Consider the following 18,545-nt stretch of genomic DNA (forward strand, 5'->3'; position numbering starts at 1 on the left):
AACGGTGATCTTAGACTTCCGGCCTCCCGTTGTTTATAAACCCCCCAGCTGCGGTATTTTGTCAAAGCACCCGAATAGACTGAGATGCCTTGGTAAGCCCACCAGAAATCTGCAGGACAAGGTGGGAGGGAGGATTTTCACTGTGTTCTCTCCTCATTCTGCATCCTACAAATATATTATCCATTTAAAAAATAAAATAGGACGGCCCCTGGGTGGCTCAGTGCGTTAAAGCCTCTGCCTTCGGCTCAGGTCATGATCCCAGGGTCCTGGGATCGAGCCCTGCATCGGGCTCTCTGCTCAGCAGGGAGCCTGCTTCCCTCTCTCTGCCTGCCTCTCTGCCTACCTGTGATCTCTGTCTGTCAAATAAATAAAACCTTAAAAAATAAAATAAAATAGGGGTCCCTGGGTGGCACAGTTGGTTAAAGGTCCAACTGCTGGTTTTGGCTCAGGTTGTGATCTCAGGGGTTGTGTGATCAAGCCCGTGTCGGGCTCCACGCTCAGCATCAAAGTCCCCTTGACAATCTTTCTCCATCTCCCTCTGCCTCTCCCCGCCCTCACTCCACACACCCACGTGCTGTCTCTCTCTCTCTCTCAAAGAGTAAATCTTTTTTTTTTCCCCAAATAGATAAATCTTAAAAAAAGAAATAAAAAATAAAATCAATCAGCCAGGGTCCATCATGTTTATGTTCCAGAAGTCTGTGCCTGAGTCCAGCCGCCGAGCACACTCCCAACCTGCTTCCACCGCAGAGTACAACCCAATACCGAGCTTTCCGGAAAAGAACTTTAATCACAAATGGGGCAGGGGTGGGCTGGGGTGGGGGCACGTATCAAGGGAGAACGGGCTGGCTCCTAGAGAGTGGAGGCGGACTCCAGGCCTCGCTCCTGGAAGTACCGGTGTGGGAGGCGCGGCAGGGTTTGGGGGCTTTTGCTGAAGTAGGACATGATCCTCCCCGGTCCCTCCTGATCCCCCGTCGGCGAGTCCTCCCTGTGGGAGAAGGGGTGACACTGGCCACTTCGAGGTGTGGGAAGAGGGTGATTCCCGGTGGGAGCTGAGCCCTGGCCTCCCTCCCGCTTTCGTCACAGCCCCTGCAGGACACCCACCACAAAACGCCTTCGGCCTCTGTCTCCAGGATGCTCTGGGCTGTGCGCCAGCTGAACCGGACAAACTGGGGGAAGCCGAACACAGGCTCCACGTGCTTCCTCAACCACGCTTTTGTCTTGGGATCTGAGGGACAGGAAGGGTGGTGTGGGCAGCGGCAATGGCCCTCGAGCCCGGATGCAATGTCCGAGTTCCTTGGCCTGGCATCTGAGGTCCCACTACCTCAGCTCAGGCCGCCAGAGTATCAGAGGCCTCTCCCACTGTTCAAGACCCATTCCTGCCTCAGAACCTTTGTGTGGGAAACTGCCCGACTCTACCCGCCAACGGGTGCTCGGGGTAGTTGAGGGAGACTGCCTCTGAGACATCCCTTCATCCTGATCAAGGACAATGGTCATTAAATGAGCATCTGTGGACCATGGTGTTAATGGCCATCATCCTCCCAAAACGGGGACCTCAGTGGGGACAGTGAGGTCCTTGTTTATCTTGTTCATGGCTCCATCCCAAGGGCTCAGACACATACCAGGTGCTCAGTAAGCACTGACTGTGGCCCAGGCTGTCTTTGGCCTGAACCTGGTTTCCTTACTTTGGCCTTACCTAAGTTCCAGTCACAGACTTGCCATGTCTCCCCATCCAACTGCCCATCCCTCCCTGGGCCTCAGAAGGACCAGAGGCCTCCCTGAACTCAACCACTGATTCTTAAAATCTACTCAAGGCAGGGAGATGGGCACAAGATCACCTACCATACAGGTGAGGAGAGTGAGCCTCATAACTGGGAAGAAAACACTACATTTAAGCCAGATTTAACTGGACATGGGCTGACACCCCTCGCTCCTGCCCCTTTCCTCTTAACAAATAGACAGATGCCCACTAAGGGTGTCAGGCCCTCAGTGGAGCGCCAGAGAGACAGGCGGGAGGACTGAGCCTGCCCACTGGAACCAGCTCTGCTCCAGGCTGGCCATCAGCAAGTGGCTCCCATCTGAGCCTTGGGCTCCTCCACTGCGCAGCAGAAGGAGCGCAACACGGAAAACTGTAGAAGAGTGCTCAACCCTGCCCCATCAGTGTTGCTGCCACTACCACTGTCTCAAGGCAGCCGTCATCTGCTCACCATTGGGGTAACCGGAGCCATAATCCGCATCCAGGCCCTGGAGATCTTCCACAAAGTGCCAGTTCTTTACAGCCTGGTCTCGGGCTACCTGTGGGCAAGATAAAAACTTGGGATCTCCCTCCCCGCAAAGCAGGCACGCCTGCCCTCTGCCCAGGGAGACGCTAGGAATGAGCCGCGGCCAATAGGAGCCTAACCTTGGCGCAGATACTAGCAGCACTGACCACAGGGTAGAGGGCATCCGCCTTGGCCTTGACTGTCACCTCAATGCCGGGAAAGTGCTGCTGCAGCTGCTCCTGGTAAGTTTCTGGCGGCCCTACTGTGTCCACAAATACCTGCCGTGGTGACAGAAACGTATCCGGTCAACAAACATCTGGAAAAACAGCTGTGTAAGTGATCCAGCCTCACAGCATTTACACTGGCTGCTCCTGTGCCTGGAATATTCTTCTCTCAGCTCATCCCCAGGCTGTAGCCCTCTCAGGTATCTCTGCTCAGAAGTCCCCTCCAGGGGCACCTGGCTGGCTCAGTTGGCAGAACATGTGACTCTTATCTTGAGATCGTGAACTTGAATCCCACATCGGGTGCAGAGATTATTATTTTTTTTTAAAGAGTCTATTTATTTAGGGGCGCCTGGGTGGCTCGGTGGCTTGAGCCTCTGCCTTTGGCTCGGGTTGTGATCTCGGGGTCCTGGGATCGAGCCCCGCATCAGGCTCTCTGCTCAGCAAGTAGCCTGCTTCCCCTTCTCTGCCTGCCTCTCTGCCTACTTGTGCTATCTCTCTCTGTCAGATAAATAAATAAATAAATAAATAAAAGAAAATTATTTTTTAAAAAATTCTATTTATTGGGGCACCTGAGTGGCTCAGTGGGTTAAAGCCTCTGGCTTCTACTCAGGTCATAATCCCAGGGTCCTGGGATTGAGCCCCACATCGGGCTCTCTGCTCAGCAGTGAGCCTGCTTCCCTTTCTCTCTCTCGGCCTGCCTCTCTGCCTACTTGTGATCTCTGTCTGTTAAATAAATAAATAAATAAAATCTTTAAAAAAAAATTCTATTTATTTATTTGCGTATGAAAGAGAGAGAGAGACAGGCAGAGCGAGAAGCAGGCTCCCTGTTGAGCAGGGACCCAATCCCAGGATCCTGGGATCATGACCTGAGCTAAAGGCAGATATTTAACCGACTAAGCCATACAGGCACTCCCCAGAGATTACTTAAAAAAATAAATAAATAAAGTCCTGGGGCACTTGGGTGGCTGGGATCGAGCCCCACATCGGGCTCTCTGCTCAGCATGGAGCCTGCTTCCCTCTCTCTCTGCCTACTTGTGATCTCTGTCTGTCAAGTAAATAATAAATAAAATCCTTAAAAAAAAAATAGTCCCTTCCAAAAGAGGCTTCCTAATCACGCTGAACCCATTCTACACACTCGCTGAGCACCTAATGCATACTGGCTACACCAGATGCCAGGAATATGGCAGTAAACACACCAGGCAAAAATCTGTCTTCATAGAGTGGACACCCTGGTGAGGGCCACAGACAAGAAAAAGGATAAAAAGGGGCGCCTGGGTGGCTCCGTGGGTTAAAGCCTCTGCCTTCAGCTCAGGTCATGATCCCAGGGTCCTGGGATCGAGCCCCGCATCGGGCTCTCTGTTCAGTAGAGATCCTGCTTCCTTCTCTCTCTGCCTGCCTCTCTGCCTACTTGTGATCTCTCTCTGTCAAATAAATTTTAAAAAATCTTTAAAAAAAAAAAAAAGAAGGATAAATAATAAAGGGCAGGGGAGAGTTGGGAAAAATTATCATTTTATTCCTTCTCTACTTATTTTTTTTTTTTTTTAAAGATTTTATTTATTTATTTGACAGAGAGAAATCACAAGTAGATGGAGAGGCAGGCAGAGAGAGAGAGAGAGGGAAGCAGGCTCCCCGCTGAGCAGGGAGCCCGATGCGGGACTCGATCTCAGGACTCTGAGATCATGACCTGAGCCGAAGGCAGCGGCTTAACCCACTGAGCCACCCAGGCGCCCTCTACTTATTTTTTTTTAATATTTTATTTATTTATTTGACAGAGACCACGAGCAGAAGGCAGAGGCTTAACCCATGGAGCCACCCAGGCACCCCTCTACTTAATTTTTTTTTTTTTAAGTAAGATCTACGTACAACTCGGGGCTTGAACTCATGACCGAGATTGAGAGTCCATGCTCTACTGACTGAGGCAGTCAGGCACCCCAGGAAGGGTTTTCATTTTAAACAGTGGTAGGAGAGATTCAGAGAGTTCACTCTGATGTGGTGACATCTGAATAAAGGCCTGAAAGAGATGAGGGAATGAGTCATGGGGAGATCTCAGAAAGAGGATTCTAGGCAGAAAGAACAGCCAGTGCAAAGGCCCTGGGGTGGGACCATGCCAAAAATGCCTGACAGCTACAAGGAGACCTCAGCTAGAGTAGAAGGATGATATTGGTGATCTCCATTGACTTTATCCTCAGAAATCACCTTTATTATTTGCTTACCAGCTGACCATCTGTGTCCCCTGACTTGGCCATGAACCCCAAAGGGCAGAGCCCTTGTCTGTCTGCTCCAATACTGCACCATCAGTGCCATGTTTCAGTCCTGGACCTCGGCCATCTCCTCAGCAAAGCCTCCCTTGTTACGTTCCCTATCTCAAGCATATTTATCCTTGTTATTCTCTCAAAACAGCCTGTTCTTTGCCGCAGAGTACTGGATGCAATGCCAACTTATATTTCACTCTGGTAATTTAATCTCTCTCTCTTATGCACTTGACACTGAACTTCCCAGATTTAATTTTACTGGGATCAAAAAATTAAATGTTGAGATCTATTTTAGCTCACCTGGGCAACTTTCACACCCTGATCCAAGGCATACTGCACCAGCCCAATGGCTGTATCATGGGATAGGGAATTCAGGTTGTACTTGACCCTGCAGTGGGAGACAGAACCCAGTCAACCCCGATCCAGATACTGATCCCTTCCAACCCACGTTGGCTGCCCCTCCACCCAGGCCCCTCCCGGAGGTCCCTCACCGCCCAAGCATGCTGGTAGAGATGAGGTTTGGAGACAGCACGTCCAATGCCCAGCCCACAAAGTCCCCGTCCTCCTCCATTTTCACAAAGAGCCTGTCCCGCTCACTCTCCGATAGGGTCTTTGAGTCTGGGAGGAGGGTTGGGAGAGAAGGGAATCGACTGGTTCTCCCAGCTCCTGTTCTCCCCCTCCAGTCTGCGCCCGCCCCGGAACCACCTCCCGAGACTCACACCTCGAGCTCACCTGCCACTTTCAGGGCTTCCAGATCTGCCAGGCGGGACAGGGGGCAGTAACAAATGGCGTAGACCATGGGGCCTAGGGAAGCGGGGATCCAACCAGTGAGCCCGTGAAAACCGCTATCTCTACTCCATTATCACCGCTTTCTTCAGTGCCATCGCCACTATCACCCCCCCTCCCCGGGTACGGTGCAATCCCAGCTTCCGTTCCAGTGCAATCAGCATTCCCTTTATCACGCCCCTCCCCCAGCCCAGCCCCGGGGGCGCACCCAGCACCGGGCCCCGGCCCGCTTCATCGACACCCAGGGCACAGGGCTCCTTGCAGCACACCGCGGGCACAGGCGAGTTTAGGCGACAGCGGCCCGTACTGTCTCTGTCCAGCTCGCTGAGATCCATGCCGCCTTTACCGCCTCCACCAGCAGCAAGAACGAGGTCTGCAGGTTCAGGTCTAGGCGCGCGTTTTCCGCGGGCCCAAAACTGCTCTCGCTCCCGACCAATCCGTGCCGAGGACACGCCGCCGACACTTCTGCCGCCGTTGAAGTTTGCGCAGGCGCCACTGAAGCTCCTGCCGTACGGCTTCCTGGGAATTGTAGTTCCCAAGGCCGACGGCCCCGCTCTTTGGCGGACCGGGGTGGGCGGGGTCGCTTTCCAAGCTCCGCCCCGGAGTCCCTGACGCCCCGCCCGTCGGGGCTGGTAGGAGGATAGGGAAATAAAAGGGAAACTGACGCAGACTTTGGAGAACTTGGCCCAGTCAGGGCCTTGAAGGTCAAATACTACTATATTGCCAGACACTGTCAGTGTCTACATCACTGGGTCTCTATCTGGATGCTGGCTCTTTGTAGTCCCTGTCCCTGCCACTCCACACAGTTTTAGCCCTATCTCTCGGCACCGGGGCCGCCTGGCTCCGGGCACCCACTCTGCTTCCTAACCTCTGACTGGGGCTAAGCCTCCCCCACCCACCCCCTCCCAAATGTGATCCCAAATATCAACAGACTTCTGCTGACAGTCTGTGCCCAACAGGCAGGGCCATTCCCCCCAGTTCAGGGTTCATGTCCCCCAGTTCTCAAGTCTCAGCCGGCTCACGGCCTCAGCCTGTAGGTAGGTCCATGGCCCACATCAGGCTCATACCCCTTTCTCAGGGTCGCAGTCCTTCCATTTCAAATTCCCCCTCCCTGCCCCTCACCACCTTTCTTCCTTTCTCCCCAGATATCAGCGGGGGCTCACTGTTCCTGACTCAGCTCTCCCTTCCCCACCATCTTCTAGCTTCAGCCCTCAAGACCCTCCTCGACCCCCCCCCCCCACTCGCGGTCAATCCCTTCTTCTCCCTGCCCACCCTGGGGACTCTCAACTCGGGACTTAACAGCCCGCCCTGGCCCCGCCTCCTCTGCGCGAGTCTCTCACCCGGGTTCAGGGCCTCCAGTCGCAGTCGATTGGTTTGCAGGAGGCACAATCCTGTTGCCTGCAGGGCCGCACCTGCACCAGATTCTCGCGGTCCATGAACACAGGGCCAGGCGCGGTGCCCAGGACCTCGCGGCTGCGCTCCTGCTTGCCCAGGTCGCAGAAACAGCGCCACTTTCCCCAAGGGCCAAGGATGGAGTCCTCCACTTCTAGGGATGGAGGGCCAGGTAGGGGGGAATCTACCCCCTTCCCTCCTCTAGGAAGGCAGGAGGATAAAGACACTAACGACATCTCCTGTTCGTTGAGCTCTGCCTTTGTGCCATGCACTCGCCCCCCACAGATGATCTCATTTAATTTCCTCATCATTCCCAGGTGGGGAAACCGAGACCTACAGAAAGCAACCCACCCTTTGAGCTCATACATCTGGTGTGTGACCCAGAGGAATTGCAAACTAACACTTCCCACCTGTGCCAGCCTGTCCATTTGGGAACATGATACAACACCCTTGATGCCCACCATCTGAAGCTGACTCGTGTCTTCAGGGGTGTGATAATGGGCCTGTTAGTAGGCAGAGTGCCCCCTAACCAGCAAGGCTGCCAGGTGGTAAATTAAGTGACATAATTGGCATACTATAATGAAGGTGCGGAAAGCCTCTGGCAATGTGCTAGCATGTAGCACAAAAACAACTATTATGACCATTTTTCAAGCAGCTACAACCTTCTGAGTGTTGGGGGGGGGCTCTTTACAATGCTCTTCTACGGACGCCTCTCTATGCCACTAGGAAACGGGTCTTATCCCAACTCTGCAGCTCACAAAGTCCTAACACTTCTCGCCTTACCAAGCCTCAGCTAGACAACACTGGCCTCTTTCTTTTCTTCCGTCCAGCCCTTTGGCTTTGGCACTTGCTGTTCCCATTCCCTGACACACTCTTCCCCCTAAATCTTTGCATTTTTGGCTTTTGCTGGCTTCCTCTTCAGTCTGCCCTTCTCTGATTTCAGACGTTTACCTGTCCCCTCCTTTCTCCATCTCCACCCTTCCTAGCACACGTGCCTGAGTTTACAGTTGTGTCTGCTTGTCCCCCCTTCCCCTGTAAGAGGCTTCAAGTCAGTCTCTATTTCAATTTACAGATAAGGACACTGAGCCTCAGAGAAAAGTAACCAGCCCAAGGGCGGTGGGCGGTGGGCGGTGGGGGGGGGGGGGGGGGGGAAGGGCACGCCAGTGCGCAGGTGGGGAGAGTCGGGAAGTCTGAAGGAGGGTCTCTTTGCAGCCAGCTGGCGAAGTGGGACCATGGGGCACCTTTCCGCACCAACACACCGGCGGCGTGCGGTTACCTTTCTCCTGATGCTGCAGCCGCAGCTCCTCCCAGGGGTCGCCTCCGCTCTTCTCGCCAAAGTAATGGTAGTCGCGGGAGACCTGGGCAGGGGTCCCCAGCAGCAGGAGAATCAGAAGCGGCAGCAGTAAGTCAGCCGGGCTCCCGGCCATGCCGGACTCCAACCGACCCCGGCGCGCTCCGAGGAGCTCCTCGCGGGGTATGTGGTGCCCGCACTACCCCCACCAGCGGTGGCAGTGGTCGGGGCCCACGGCTCCGCGACTCCTCCCGCCGCTTGCAGGCGCGTGGACCCGGCCGCTTCGCTCCCCAACCCCCCTCCCGCGGTTGCAGTGGACCCGACCGCTCCACTCGTCCGCCCACCCCACCCCCCCGCCCTATGCGTCATGGTTCGGGCCGCGCATAAAAGGCACCCAGGCCCAGGGCGCGCTCGGTGCTGAGAACGCGTGTTCGCGCGTCTGCTAGTCTGTGCGTGCCGCCCTTGCCCACGCAGGTATGGACACCTGGAGGGCACCGGGCTCTGGGAGCCCCCGCAGAGCAGCTCCGGACGGGTCCAGACCTCAGTGCTGCAGCTTTTGTTTTCCGCTCGCTTTAGTGGCCGCCTTTGTCCTTGCAGGGGGAATCCGAGGCCTTGGCCTTGCATTACAGGCCGCATCGCCGAGCTCCCGCCCCCTGCTCGCGGGGTCTCCACCTGGAGCGGTGGGCTAGCGCCAGGGCGCTCAGGCCGACACGCTAATGGGGGGCCCCTGGCGGCTGCAGCCGGACGCTTTTGCCGGTCAGGGGGGCGGGTCTCCTGCGGTCTCAAGGCCGCGCAGGCCAGGTACCCCGGAGGGTGCGGGTAGTGCTGCGGCTTCTGCCTCCCATTCGATAACGGAGCCCAGCACGCAGCGTGACCTTGGGAAGGGAGGACAAAGGGTCTTCCTCGGGCGCACTGACCGGGCCGGGGGGGTTCTCAGCTTTCAGTCATGGCCTCTGGCAAGGCGCACATCGGAAAGCCCGCCCCGCCCTTCCAAGCCACCGCCGTGGTGGACGGCGCCTTCAAGGAGGTGAAGCTTTGCGACTACAAAGGTGAGGGCGGTCGAGAGTGGGCCCAGGTGGGGGTGGGGCCCAGGTGGGGGTGGGGCCCAGACAGCAGAGGCCTAACTCCATGTCTGTCCCCGCTCCCTCCCGCAGGGAAATACCTGGTCCTCTTTTTCTACCCGCTGGACTTCACCTTTGTCTGCCCCACGGAGATCATCGCTTTCAGCGAGCGGGCGGAGGACTTCCGCAAGCTGGGCTGTGAGGTGCTGGGGGTTTCTGTCGACTCTCAGTTCACCCACCTGGCTTGGTATGAGCTGGGACGAGCAGGGAGGGGGGACGGAGCCAAACCTCCAACGTCCGGGGGTCCGAGCTGTGTGTTCCTGTGGGTGTTGCTCAACATTTGGGCCTCCCTTTCCCCCATCTTGAAAATAGTAGAATTAAGGACGCCTAAGTCCTTAATGATGATGGCAGTAATTAGCATCTGAAAACTAGTTGCTCGGCCCAGAGACTTGGACATGCTTTATCTCACTTAGGGCAACACAACCTCCCTTCCAATAACTATTTCAAGAAGGTGGAAACTCCAGTTCTAGACAGTGAAGGGCTGGGCCCCAGGGAACAGAGCTAGAGCGAGAAGGAGGGGGATGCTGAGGCAGGCTTTCTGCCCCAAGATGTGGGAGGCCACCAGCGAATGTGAACGCCCTTTGCTGGACCTGGAGCCTTGGCTGAGTCTTTCCAGCTGTGGGAAAGAGCCCCTGTACCCTCTTCAGGGTGCGGTGGGTGGGGAGGCTAGACCCTTATCTCTCAGCTCCAGCACCCTCTCTCCAGCCTTTATCATACCCAGAGCCCCAGGGGGAGGACCCTGCTGTGTCAGGCATCTGGAGGTCCCAGACTGGTCTCTTTCACTCCTAGGATCAACACTCCGAGGAAGGAAGGAGGCTTGGGCCCCCTGAATATTCCCCTGCTGGCTGATGTAACCAGAAATTTATCTGAAGATTATGGTGTGCTGAAGAAAGATGAGGGCATTGCCTACAGGTACCATGGAGCCCCCAGAAAGCCCTCAGTCCTCAGGGTGAGGGGACAACACTTGGGCACTGTTTTCCCTGCCCCCAGCCCTGTGGCCGCCAGGGAGTCGATACTCCCTCCCCCGGCCCTGGCAGTGGGAACTCTCCGCTTCTCACCATGAACACTTAATATCTTCAGGGGCCTCTTTATCATCGATGGCAAGGGTGTCCTTCGCCAGATCACTGTCAATGATTTGCCTGTGGGGCGCTCTGTGGACGAAGTTCTGCGGCTGGTTCAGGCCTTCCAGTACACGGATGAGCATGGGGAAGGTAAGCACACACATGTTCACCTGTGTTCATATGTGGGTACACCCTCAGCCCTCAGGCAGATGCTGCCTGCCTGCCCTGTCCGTTGTGAGGGCCCCAGTTCAGAGCCTTGTCTGCAGGACTTGTCTAGTCTGGAGGGGGAGACAACCCAATATGACAGTGGGGGCTGGGAGGTAACAGATCTATCGAAGGTATCTGAGAAGTCATGTACCAGGTTGAGCTGGAATAATATTAGTTGAATCAGAGACCTTCTCATGTGCAGGACACAGCCTGATCCCAGGCCCTCCATGTCCAGTGGGTCTGTGACTGAGGGAGAAGCAGTATTAAAGGGGTCAAAAAGAGGGGTGGCAGGGTAGCTCAGTTAAGTGTCTGACTCTTGGTTTCAGCTCAGGTCATGGTCTCAGGGTCCTGGGATCCAGGGATCCTTGTCAGGCTCCACACTCAAACAGGGAGCCTGCTAGAGGATTCTCGCTCTTTCCCCCCTCCCCACACCACCCCCACCCCCGGACTCTCATGCATTGTCTTTCTCTCTCTAATAAATAAATCTTTAAAAAATAGTGTTGGGGAGGTCAAAAAGAAATTGAATTGTCAGCCAGAACATCCCGTATCCAGGCTTAAAGAGCTTCTCCCAATGTGCTGTATGGCCTTGGGGCTGTCCCACTTGGCTCTGGGCTTTTTCTTCTGCCACTCCAGCTCTTGCTTTGCCTCTCTGTTCATCCCCTCATACTGCCCTACCTCGAAGATGTGGCTCTAGCCTCACATGTGCATCCCTGTGTCTTCCCACAGTCTGTCCTGCTGGCTGGAAGCCAGGCAGTGACACAATCAAGCCTAACGTGGACGACAGCAAGGAATACTTCTCCAAACACAACTAGACTGCAGACAGGTGGAAAGCCTGGGCTGTTGGCCTCCACCTGCGCCTCTACCTGGATACCCCATTGCTGACCCAGGAAAGGCCAGATTCGCCCCTTTAAACACCATAGTCCATAACCCTGGAGGGCTTGGCCAGGGCCTTCTCGTTCTCCCCGCTGGGAGCTGGTGAATGGTGAGCCCCTCCTTGGACCCATCTAGCTGGGCACAGGCCTAGAGGTGACCAATAAAGTATTAGGACAGACATGAGTTTCTCTCTGTGTGGTCTGTCCTGGTGTCCTTGCTAACTCCGCCCCTTCTCCCTGGAAACTTGACCCTGTAGTTACTTATTTTCACCACAAGGTGGGAGTCTTACCTCATGCTCACTGCTTCCTCTTTCTCCTTGGCCAGAGGGTACTGGGGGGTGGGGAGGTAGGCTGTTGGCCCCTTGCTGGGAGCAAGCCCCAGGATGGCCTGTGTCCTAAAACCTGGCCTCGCAGGGCAGCACCCACTCTTTGCCATCAGCCAGCCAGTGTTCAAATACCACTCAAGAGCTGTGATTTTTACTGGGTCTCTTCAACAGTCAGATGAGAATAAAGACAACTAACTCAACATCACCATGCACATTAAATGCAACACAGTATGTGAAGCTTGGGGCCCATTTAGTAGTTATTAGGACTGTCCCTGGGCGGTAAGAAGGGAGGGGGGACCCAGTCCTAAGAGCAGAACCAGGAGTGGGAGCTTGAGTTCCGTGTACAGGCCCTGTTGTAAGCTCTGGCCCACTCTAGGCTGGAAGGGTTGCCTACCTGCTCCTGGGGAAGAAGGATGACCGTCAGGCTGGGAGGCAGGTATTAGGAGCCAGAGTGTTCCCAAGAGTGCAGTTTGATGCTGTGCAAGTGGTTTTGCCATTCTGAACCCCCATTTCCTTCCAAAGGATTGCTATCTAGATTATTAATCCTCCAAAACACTCATCTGGGCCTTGGAATTTTATCTACACTCCTTCCCCAAGGTTCACTCGAATCCAGGCACACAATGATTTCTTGCTGTTCTTTAACAAACTGATCTTGCTCTGGCCACAGGAACTTTGCACGTACTGTTTCTCTTGCCCAGAACGTTGTTGTCCCAGAACCTGGCTTTAAAAATGAAAAGTCTCATCATTAAAGGTCCATGTTTCCAATCCATTCTCCAAAGCAGCTTGCCTCCCCTGCCCCATCAGTACTACTTTGACCTGTTTTTTTCCCTTGCTAGCACTTACCACCATCTCCGAATCATGTTTGTTTATTGTCTGTCTGCCACCGTCCAGGCAGTGTCTCCAAGGTTCATAAATGAATTAATGAATTGTCTGTTCTGCCCACCCCACCCCTGCGGTTTCTCAGCCTGTGTTTTTCTCCGCTGTTCTGGGGGCTTCCAGCTCCGAAGCCAGCTAGACCCCCTACCGGCGTACCAGCAGCCCTCCCACCTTTCCCAGCTGCGGGGGCGGGCGTCCCGCGAGAGGGCGGCGGCGGCGGCGACGGCGCCCGGCCGCCCAAGCAGCCGCCCCGGCAGGACCAGACCTGGCAGTCGCCCTGCTCCCAACCTGGCACCCGGGAGGGGAAATTGGCAGGCGGGCGCCGCCCTTCCTGGCGGGGGTGGGGGGTACCGCGGCGGCAACCAAGGCTGCAGCAACCCCCCGCCCGGGTCAGGTCAGACGGAGCGCGCGTGGGCGCGGCGGAGCCCGGACGCCAACCCGATGGGGCAGTCTCTGGGTTGGCCCCGGGACCCAGGAGCATGGCCCTCCCACCGCGGACGCTCTGGACCCAGGCCTGGGGCTTTCCGGGCCCCGGCAGCCGCCTGCCTGGGAAAATCCCGGCCCCCTTCCCGGCGCCGCAGCCCTGCCCGGCAGAGCGGGGGAGGGGATTCCCGGAATCTGCCCGGAGACCGCCGTCGCGTCACTGGACAGAATCGGCCCATGTAGGGGCAGCGCTTCCGCTGCGTCAGCGGGGAAAGCCCCAGCGCGCGCACCTGGGCGGGGCTGCGCCCGCGCAATGCGCGTCTAGCCCCAGGCATCCTGCCCCCTGGTGATGGGCGGCTGGACAGCGTCCCCGCCCCGGACCTTCCAACCCCAGAGATCAGAGGACAGGAGAAGGATTGGACGCCTGGACTACGAGTGCAGGATGCTTAGGTAGAGCTGGTGAGGAGGATACAGATACCGGACCGAGTCACAAACAGGAGTGGGGTGGGGCAGCCCACTATTCTCCCTCCTCCCGCCCGGCTTGGAAAAAAAGACAACAGAAATTAATAAAGAACCATTTTTTTTTTTTTTACTTAAATAGATTCAATAAAAAGTCGGAACAACAAACACACACACACACAAACACATCTTAAAATAAACTCTTTAGAGACCAAGTGCGTGTTTCTTATCCACAGTACGGTGCAGAGGGGGAGGGCAGGGGGCGGGGGTCCCTTCCCCAATGTCCCCGCGGGCTTGAGTACCGGGCGGCGGGGCCAGCTCCGCCGCGATCGCCCCCTCCTCCCCTCCCTGTTAAATACACAAATATATTATATTCAATATGAATCGAGTCCGTTTCCAGCAGAAAAAAAAAAATACAAAAAAAAACGTGGAAGGGAGCATGTAAACGTCGAGGTGGAAGGACCGGGCGCAGAGCGGGCGGGCAGGAGTCCAGTGTGGTTTGCGGTGCCGCGGGGGGCCGGTGCCCACCGCCTGCCCCCTCGTCCCTTGGGAGGCGTGCGCCCAGTCGTCCAGACTGGGGGAATGTCCGTACGGGGGACGCTCAGAAGGCGTGTCCCTTGACCCCGAGCAGCAGCTGGCAGCCGTTGCTGACGTGGGTCATGACCTTCTGTTTGAGCTGGGCCACCTGCTCCCGGAGGATCCCAGCAGTGCTCGAGAGCCCTGCGTTCTCGGCCTTGAGTGTCTTCACCTTGTCCTCCAGGCGCGCGATGCGCTCCAGCTTCCGCTTCCGGCACTTGGTGGCTGCCAGCCGGTTCCGCAGCCGCTTGCGCTCTACTTTGATGCGCTCCTGGTCTTCCATATTGATGGGGGACACCGGTGGCGTGGCGTCGCGGCTGCGCGCCTCAGGCACCGTCTGCGGTTCCTCCTTGAAGGTGGAGGCTGCTCGGCCCAGGCCCAGTTGCGCCGGGTGGCCGCCAGCGAAGGGTGGTGCGTGTGGGAGGTAGCTGATGGTGGCCGTCGGGTACGAGCTCCCAGTCCCGACGGCGGCCCCGGCGCCTCCAGAGGGCGCAGAGGCTGGGGAATAGCTGCTGAGGTTGGTGTAGACTGGAGGAGGCTCCGGGCCGGCGTAGACGCCCCCGGGCCCAGCCGGGGGCCCCGAGCTGGCGCCCAGGGACACGTTGGGGGGCGTCACGTGGTTCATCTTGTGCAGGTCGTCCAGGGCTTTGACAAAGCCGTCGGCGAAGCCCTCCTGCTCCTCGGTGACACCTCCCCCGGCGCCCCCCGCACCTCCGCCGCTGCCTCCCCCGCGAGGGTAAAAGTACTGTCCCGGAGGCGTGGGTGTCGTCGTGATCACTCCGTTGCTGTTGGGGACGATCAGGCGCTCCAGCTCAGATGAGGCAAGCTTGAGCGATGCGCCTGTGTCCGAACCCTGGCCGGAAAAGTAGCTGCTGCCACCGCTGCCCTCTGGTCCCGGGCCCCGCGCGCCGGGTGCTTTGAGACTTCGGTAGGGGTCGGCCAGGTTGAGCGCCAAGCTGGGTTTCAGGAGTTTGTAGTCGTGTAGAGAAAGGCCGCCCGGAGCCCGGCCGTATCCCGCTGCTGCGTATGAGTCGTCGTGGTAGAAGGGCTGTTCCATTTTAGTGCACATCCGGGCGGCCCAGGCGGTCTGGGGGGGTCCCTGCGGGGCCACCCCGGGCCTCGCTGCGGCGAGCGGCGCTCTGTCCGCGACGGTAGTGGCTGGACCAGGTATCTGGACGCGCGATCCCAGGAGCTGGCACCGACCGGGAGAGGCCAGCCGGCGGCTGTACGCGGAAGCTCCGTGCGGCTCCTCGAGCCCTTCTGCCCTGTCTGGCGTGCTCGCTTTCCTGGTGTCGCTTCCCCCTGCTCCCCGATACCCGCTGACTCCGATGCTGGCCTGGCCGCGCTCAAGGTCCCGGCAGCTCAGCCTGAGCCACACGCCTTTATACGGCTATTGTCAGCTACGGAAGTGCGCTCCGATTGGTCCTCGCGCGAGCCGGGCCCCCGCGCCCCCCTCCTCCAGCGTGGGGAAGGGGAGGAGGCGGCTCGCGTCACTGTCAGGAAGCGCGTGTCCTTGTAAACAGCGGCCACGGGCTGGGTGGCTCGGCGCGGCTGCAGGGGGAGGGGCTCGGGGGACCCTGGGGTGTGCGAAGAAGGGGGTACTGGTCCAAGACACGGGGAGGGACTCCAGGGAAGGCGATGATTCCCCTGGATACGAGGAATCGATACAAAGCAAGTGTGTCTGGGGGGCGCGGGGGGAGGGTCCTCCAGGGTGCACACGAAAAGGCCTGAGGGACTCCGAGTATCCGGGAGGGGTTGGAGGGCTGATTATACACTGGGAGACCCCGCAGAGGTGAGACAGGAGGGCTAACCTGGGTAAATGAAGGAGGGGTAAGGAATACCTGATTCAGTAATTGTGTGGGGGGTCCTGAGTACAGAGGAGTTAAAGGACTTGACTGAATCCAGGAAAACTGAGGAGGGGGAAAATCAAAAGGGTGAAGGGAGGAGATTACTCAAGAAATGAGTAGGGGTCCTGAAGTCCAGGAGAGAGACTGAGGGCCTCCAAAATGGGAAGGAATTGGAGGGGGAGGGGATATAGATATGAAGAAAGTGAGTGTTCTGGGGTATACTGGGGAGAAGATGGGCGGGAGGAGATGGGGTTAGGGTTAAAGGTTGGGAGTCACTGGGGTCATCTGCAAAGCCCTGATAAAAGAGAGTTAAAAGAGTCGGGACACACCTTAAGAGCTGAGATGATAAAGACACAGGGTCTCCAGTTGGGACTTGAGAAGAGGGATTTTTGAGGATCCTGGGGATTTGGACTACTGGATCTTCCATGATTGGCACCCCCTCTTATGGGTGACTTCTAGGCGCCTGTGTACTTTGCTCCCATCTCAAAGCCCTCCCCCAGTGACTCGGGGCTTGACCAACACCGCGTCGACTCCTGGTGCCCGAACCTACCCCGACGGCCGGGGCGCGGTCACCCAACCCCACTCCTTCCTTAGAAACAGGCTGGGGAAAGAGCGCCGCGGCAGGAAGTGTGGCAACAGCCCCCGGGGAAGGAGCCCGGCCCTGTCTCCGTCACTCGGATCCTCCGGGACCCTGCGCCCCGCCCTGGGTCCGGTCGGGTTCTTCGCTTCAGAAGAGGAACGTGGACGTGCGACCCCGGCGGAGGCCAAGGGTGCACCGAACACGTTCAGCCTCATAGGCCTCCAATCACTGTACCCCTCTACCAGCAATGGTTCAGCCCGCGGCACCCGCTGGCGATCGCGGAGGCTGGCAGTCCGGGGACGATTCCATTAGTCCGACGGAGGGGGACGTACCGGGAAGCGGGCCTGGTCGCCATGGCAACAGGCCGGAGTCCGCGGGCTGAACTGGGGGCGGGGCGGCCCCGGGAGGCTCTCTCCCGCGCCCAAATAAGGACACAGGAAGGGGTGGGACCAGCGCCGTCCCGGGGCCCAGAGCCAGGACCCGGGAGCCCGGGTATCTGCCAGGTCCCAGGGCGCGCCCGGGCCCCCGGACGGCTAGTCCCGACCAGCCCCGCCGCCGCCCCCGAGGCCCCCACGGCCGCCTCGCTGAGCCCCACCCAGCTGCTCTGGGGCTGCGTCCTGCCGAGCCCCGCCCGACCCAGCCTGGCAGGTCCCCGCCTGCCCGCGGGCCTGGGTCGGACTTCGCCCCCGGCCCGACAGGGCGCGGAGGGGCGGGCCAATGCCTCCAGGCGCCCCCGGCGCCGAGGCGGGCTGGCACGACTGCCTCCTTCCTCGGGTGGGGTACCCTTCCTTTAAAGCAGGAGGTCTGGGCCTCTCCCCCCACATCGCTAGCGGCTGGAGTGCTCCTTCCCTCACACCAGTTGGCTAGGGGCCCTACTCCTGTTTTAGTCTAGGGGTCCGTCAACCATCCAGAATTCATAAAATGGGGGGAGGATCCCTCCCCCTTCGGGGTGTCTCCTTCAGTCAGAGGAGGCCAGAAAATCCAAGGGGAGAGAATCTGAGGGAACTCAGTGCCCCTTCCCCAGCACTATATGGATGTTTAGATGGTGAGACTCCTAGTTAGACTTAGAGTGGGACTTCCAAGCAGAATGTGAGCCAAGAGAACCACAGGTGAAAGATCAGTCTCTATCTTCTGGGGGGATGGAGGTTTCTTTAGGGTAGAGAGAGGCTGAGGGGCTAGGCTGACTTTATAGGGCAGGGGGAGAGCACACTCTTAAGTGTGAGGGAGAGAAGGAAAATGAAAGAGGCAAAAGAGAAACTGAACTTGTGGGGGCAGGGGGAAGTCCAGCAGAGCCGTGAAGTTAGGGAGGAAGGTCCCATGAGAAGCTGGGGGTATCCCCATCTTTGGAGGGTCCTTGTGACCCCTGGGTGCTCCCTCCCCTCCTCCTCTTGCTTGAACTGCTCCCCTAACCCCACCCCAGGCTCAAGGGAGATTCCAGCGGCTGGCTGGCCGCTGAGTCTGGCAGGCATGCTGCCAGGCCTGTGTCTCCCGCCCATGCTAATAACTGCAGCTGACATCTGGCCGGGCCCTGCGGGGGCGCAGCGGACAGCGTTGGGGGGCTGGGCAGGTCTGGCCTGAGGGCAGCATCTTGGGAAGCCAACCTGCAGGTCCCACAGGCCAGGAGGCCACAGTGAATCAGCCCTGGTCAGGGCTGAGGTTGGCCATGCCGGGGGGAGTCCTGCAGAGAGGTGAGGCTGGCCCAAAGAGGGTCGAGATGGAGGACACAGATGAAGCAAGGAAGAGTGCATGTGTGGGGGCGGGGGTCAGGGCAGGGAGAGATGCCCAGAGAGACAAACGGGGGGCAGGGTTAGCGTCATGCAGACTAACAGTGAGACTCAGAGACACTTAAGATAGGCAGACGGACTGAGAAATAATAATTATTATTTTAATAGCTAACACTTACATGGCTCTAACCATGAGCTAGGCCCTCTTCTAAGCGGTTTACACAGAGTAACTCATTGCCTGCTTCCAACCACCTAGTGAAATGCTTGTGT

At 57.6% G+C, this 18,545-nt stretch overlaps 3 protein-coding genes across 6 annotated transcripts; 1 reads left to right on the forward strand and 2 right to left on the reverse strand.

The window, feature by feature from the left end:
- Positions 1-764: 764 nt before the first annotated feature.
- RNASEH2A (ribonuclease H2 subunit A) lies at positions 765-8,477 on the reverse strand. 4 transcript variants are annotated; one of them, XM_013054117.2, is made up of 10 exons: positions 8,189-8,477; positions 6,861-7,066; positions 5,729-6,149; positions 5,467-5,538; positions 5,226-5,352; positions 5,035-5,122; positions 2,399-2,536; positions 2,205-2,292; positions 1,102-1,225; positions 765-985 (listed from the first exon to the last, which is right to left on the reverse strand). In XM_013054117.2, exons 3-10 carry the CDS (start codon positions 5,853-5,855, stop codon positions 850-852), a joined length of 900 nt encoding a protein of 299 aa, XP_012909571.1. In that variant the 5' UTR covers positions 5,856-6,149; positions 6,861-7,066; positions 8,189-8,477; the 3' UTR covers positions 765-849. The 4 variants fall into 4 exon arrangements, with proteins under 4 accessions (XP_012909571.1, XP_044939408.1, XP_044939406.1 ...); XM_045083473.1 differs by having other exon boundaries at positions 5,867-6,149; positions 6,861-7,113; XM_045083471.1 differs by having other exon boundaries at positions 6,861-7,113.
- Positions 8,478-8,561: 84 nt separating this feature from the next.
- Positions 8,562-11,645, forward strand: PRDX2 (peroxiredoxin 2). The gene is made up of 6 exons (XM_004748343.3): positions 8,562-8,677; positions 9,141-9,252; positions 9,358-9,511; positions 10,114-10,236; positions 10,405-10,535; positions 11,319-11,645. The coding sequence occupies exons 2-6, from the start codon at positions 9,150-9,152 to the stop codon at positions 11,402-11,404; spliced, it is 597 nt and encodes a 198-aa protein (XP_004748400.1). The 5' UTR covers positions 8,562-8,677; positions 9,141-9,149; the 3' UTR covers positions 11,405-11,645.
- A 2,007-nt stretch (positions 11,646-13,652) lies between these two features.
- JUNB (JunB proto-oncogene, AP-1 transcription factor subunit) lies at positions 13,653-15,497 on the reverse strand. The gene has a single exon (XM_004748349.3). It carries the CDS (start codon positions 15,191-15,193, stop codon positions 14,150-14,152), a length of 1,044 nt encoding a protein of 347 aa, XP_004748406.1. The 5' UTR covers positions 15,194-15,497; the 3' UTR covers positions 13,653-14,149.
- Between the last annotated feature and the right edge of the window lie 3,048 nt (positions 15,498-18,545).

The sequence above is a fragment of the Mustela putorius genome, unplaced genomic scaffold (genome assembly GCF_011764305.1).
Source record: "Mustela putorius furo isolate JIRA1106 unplaced genomic scaffold, ASM1176430v1.1 tig00000095_pilon_pilon_pilon, whole genome shotgun sequence".
Taxonomy (NCBI): Eukaryota; Metazoa; Chordata; class Mammalia; order Carnivora; family Mustelidae; genus Mustela; species Mustela putorius.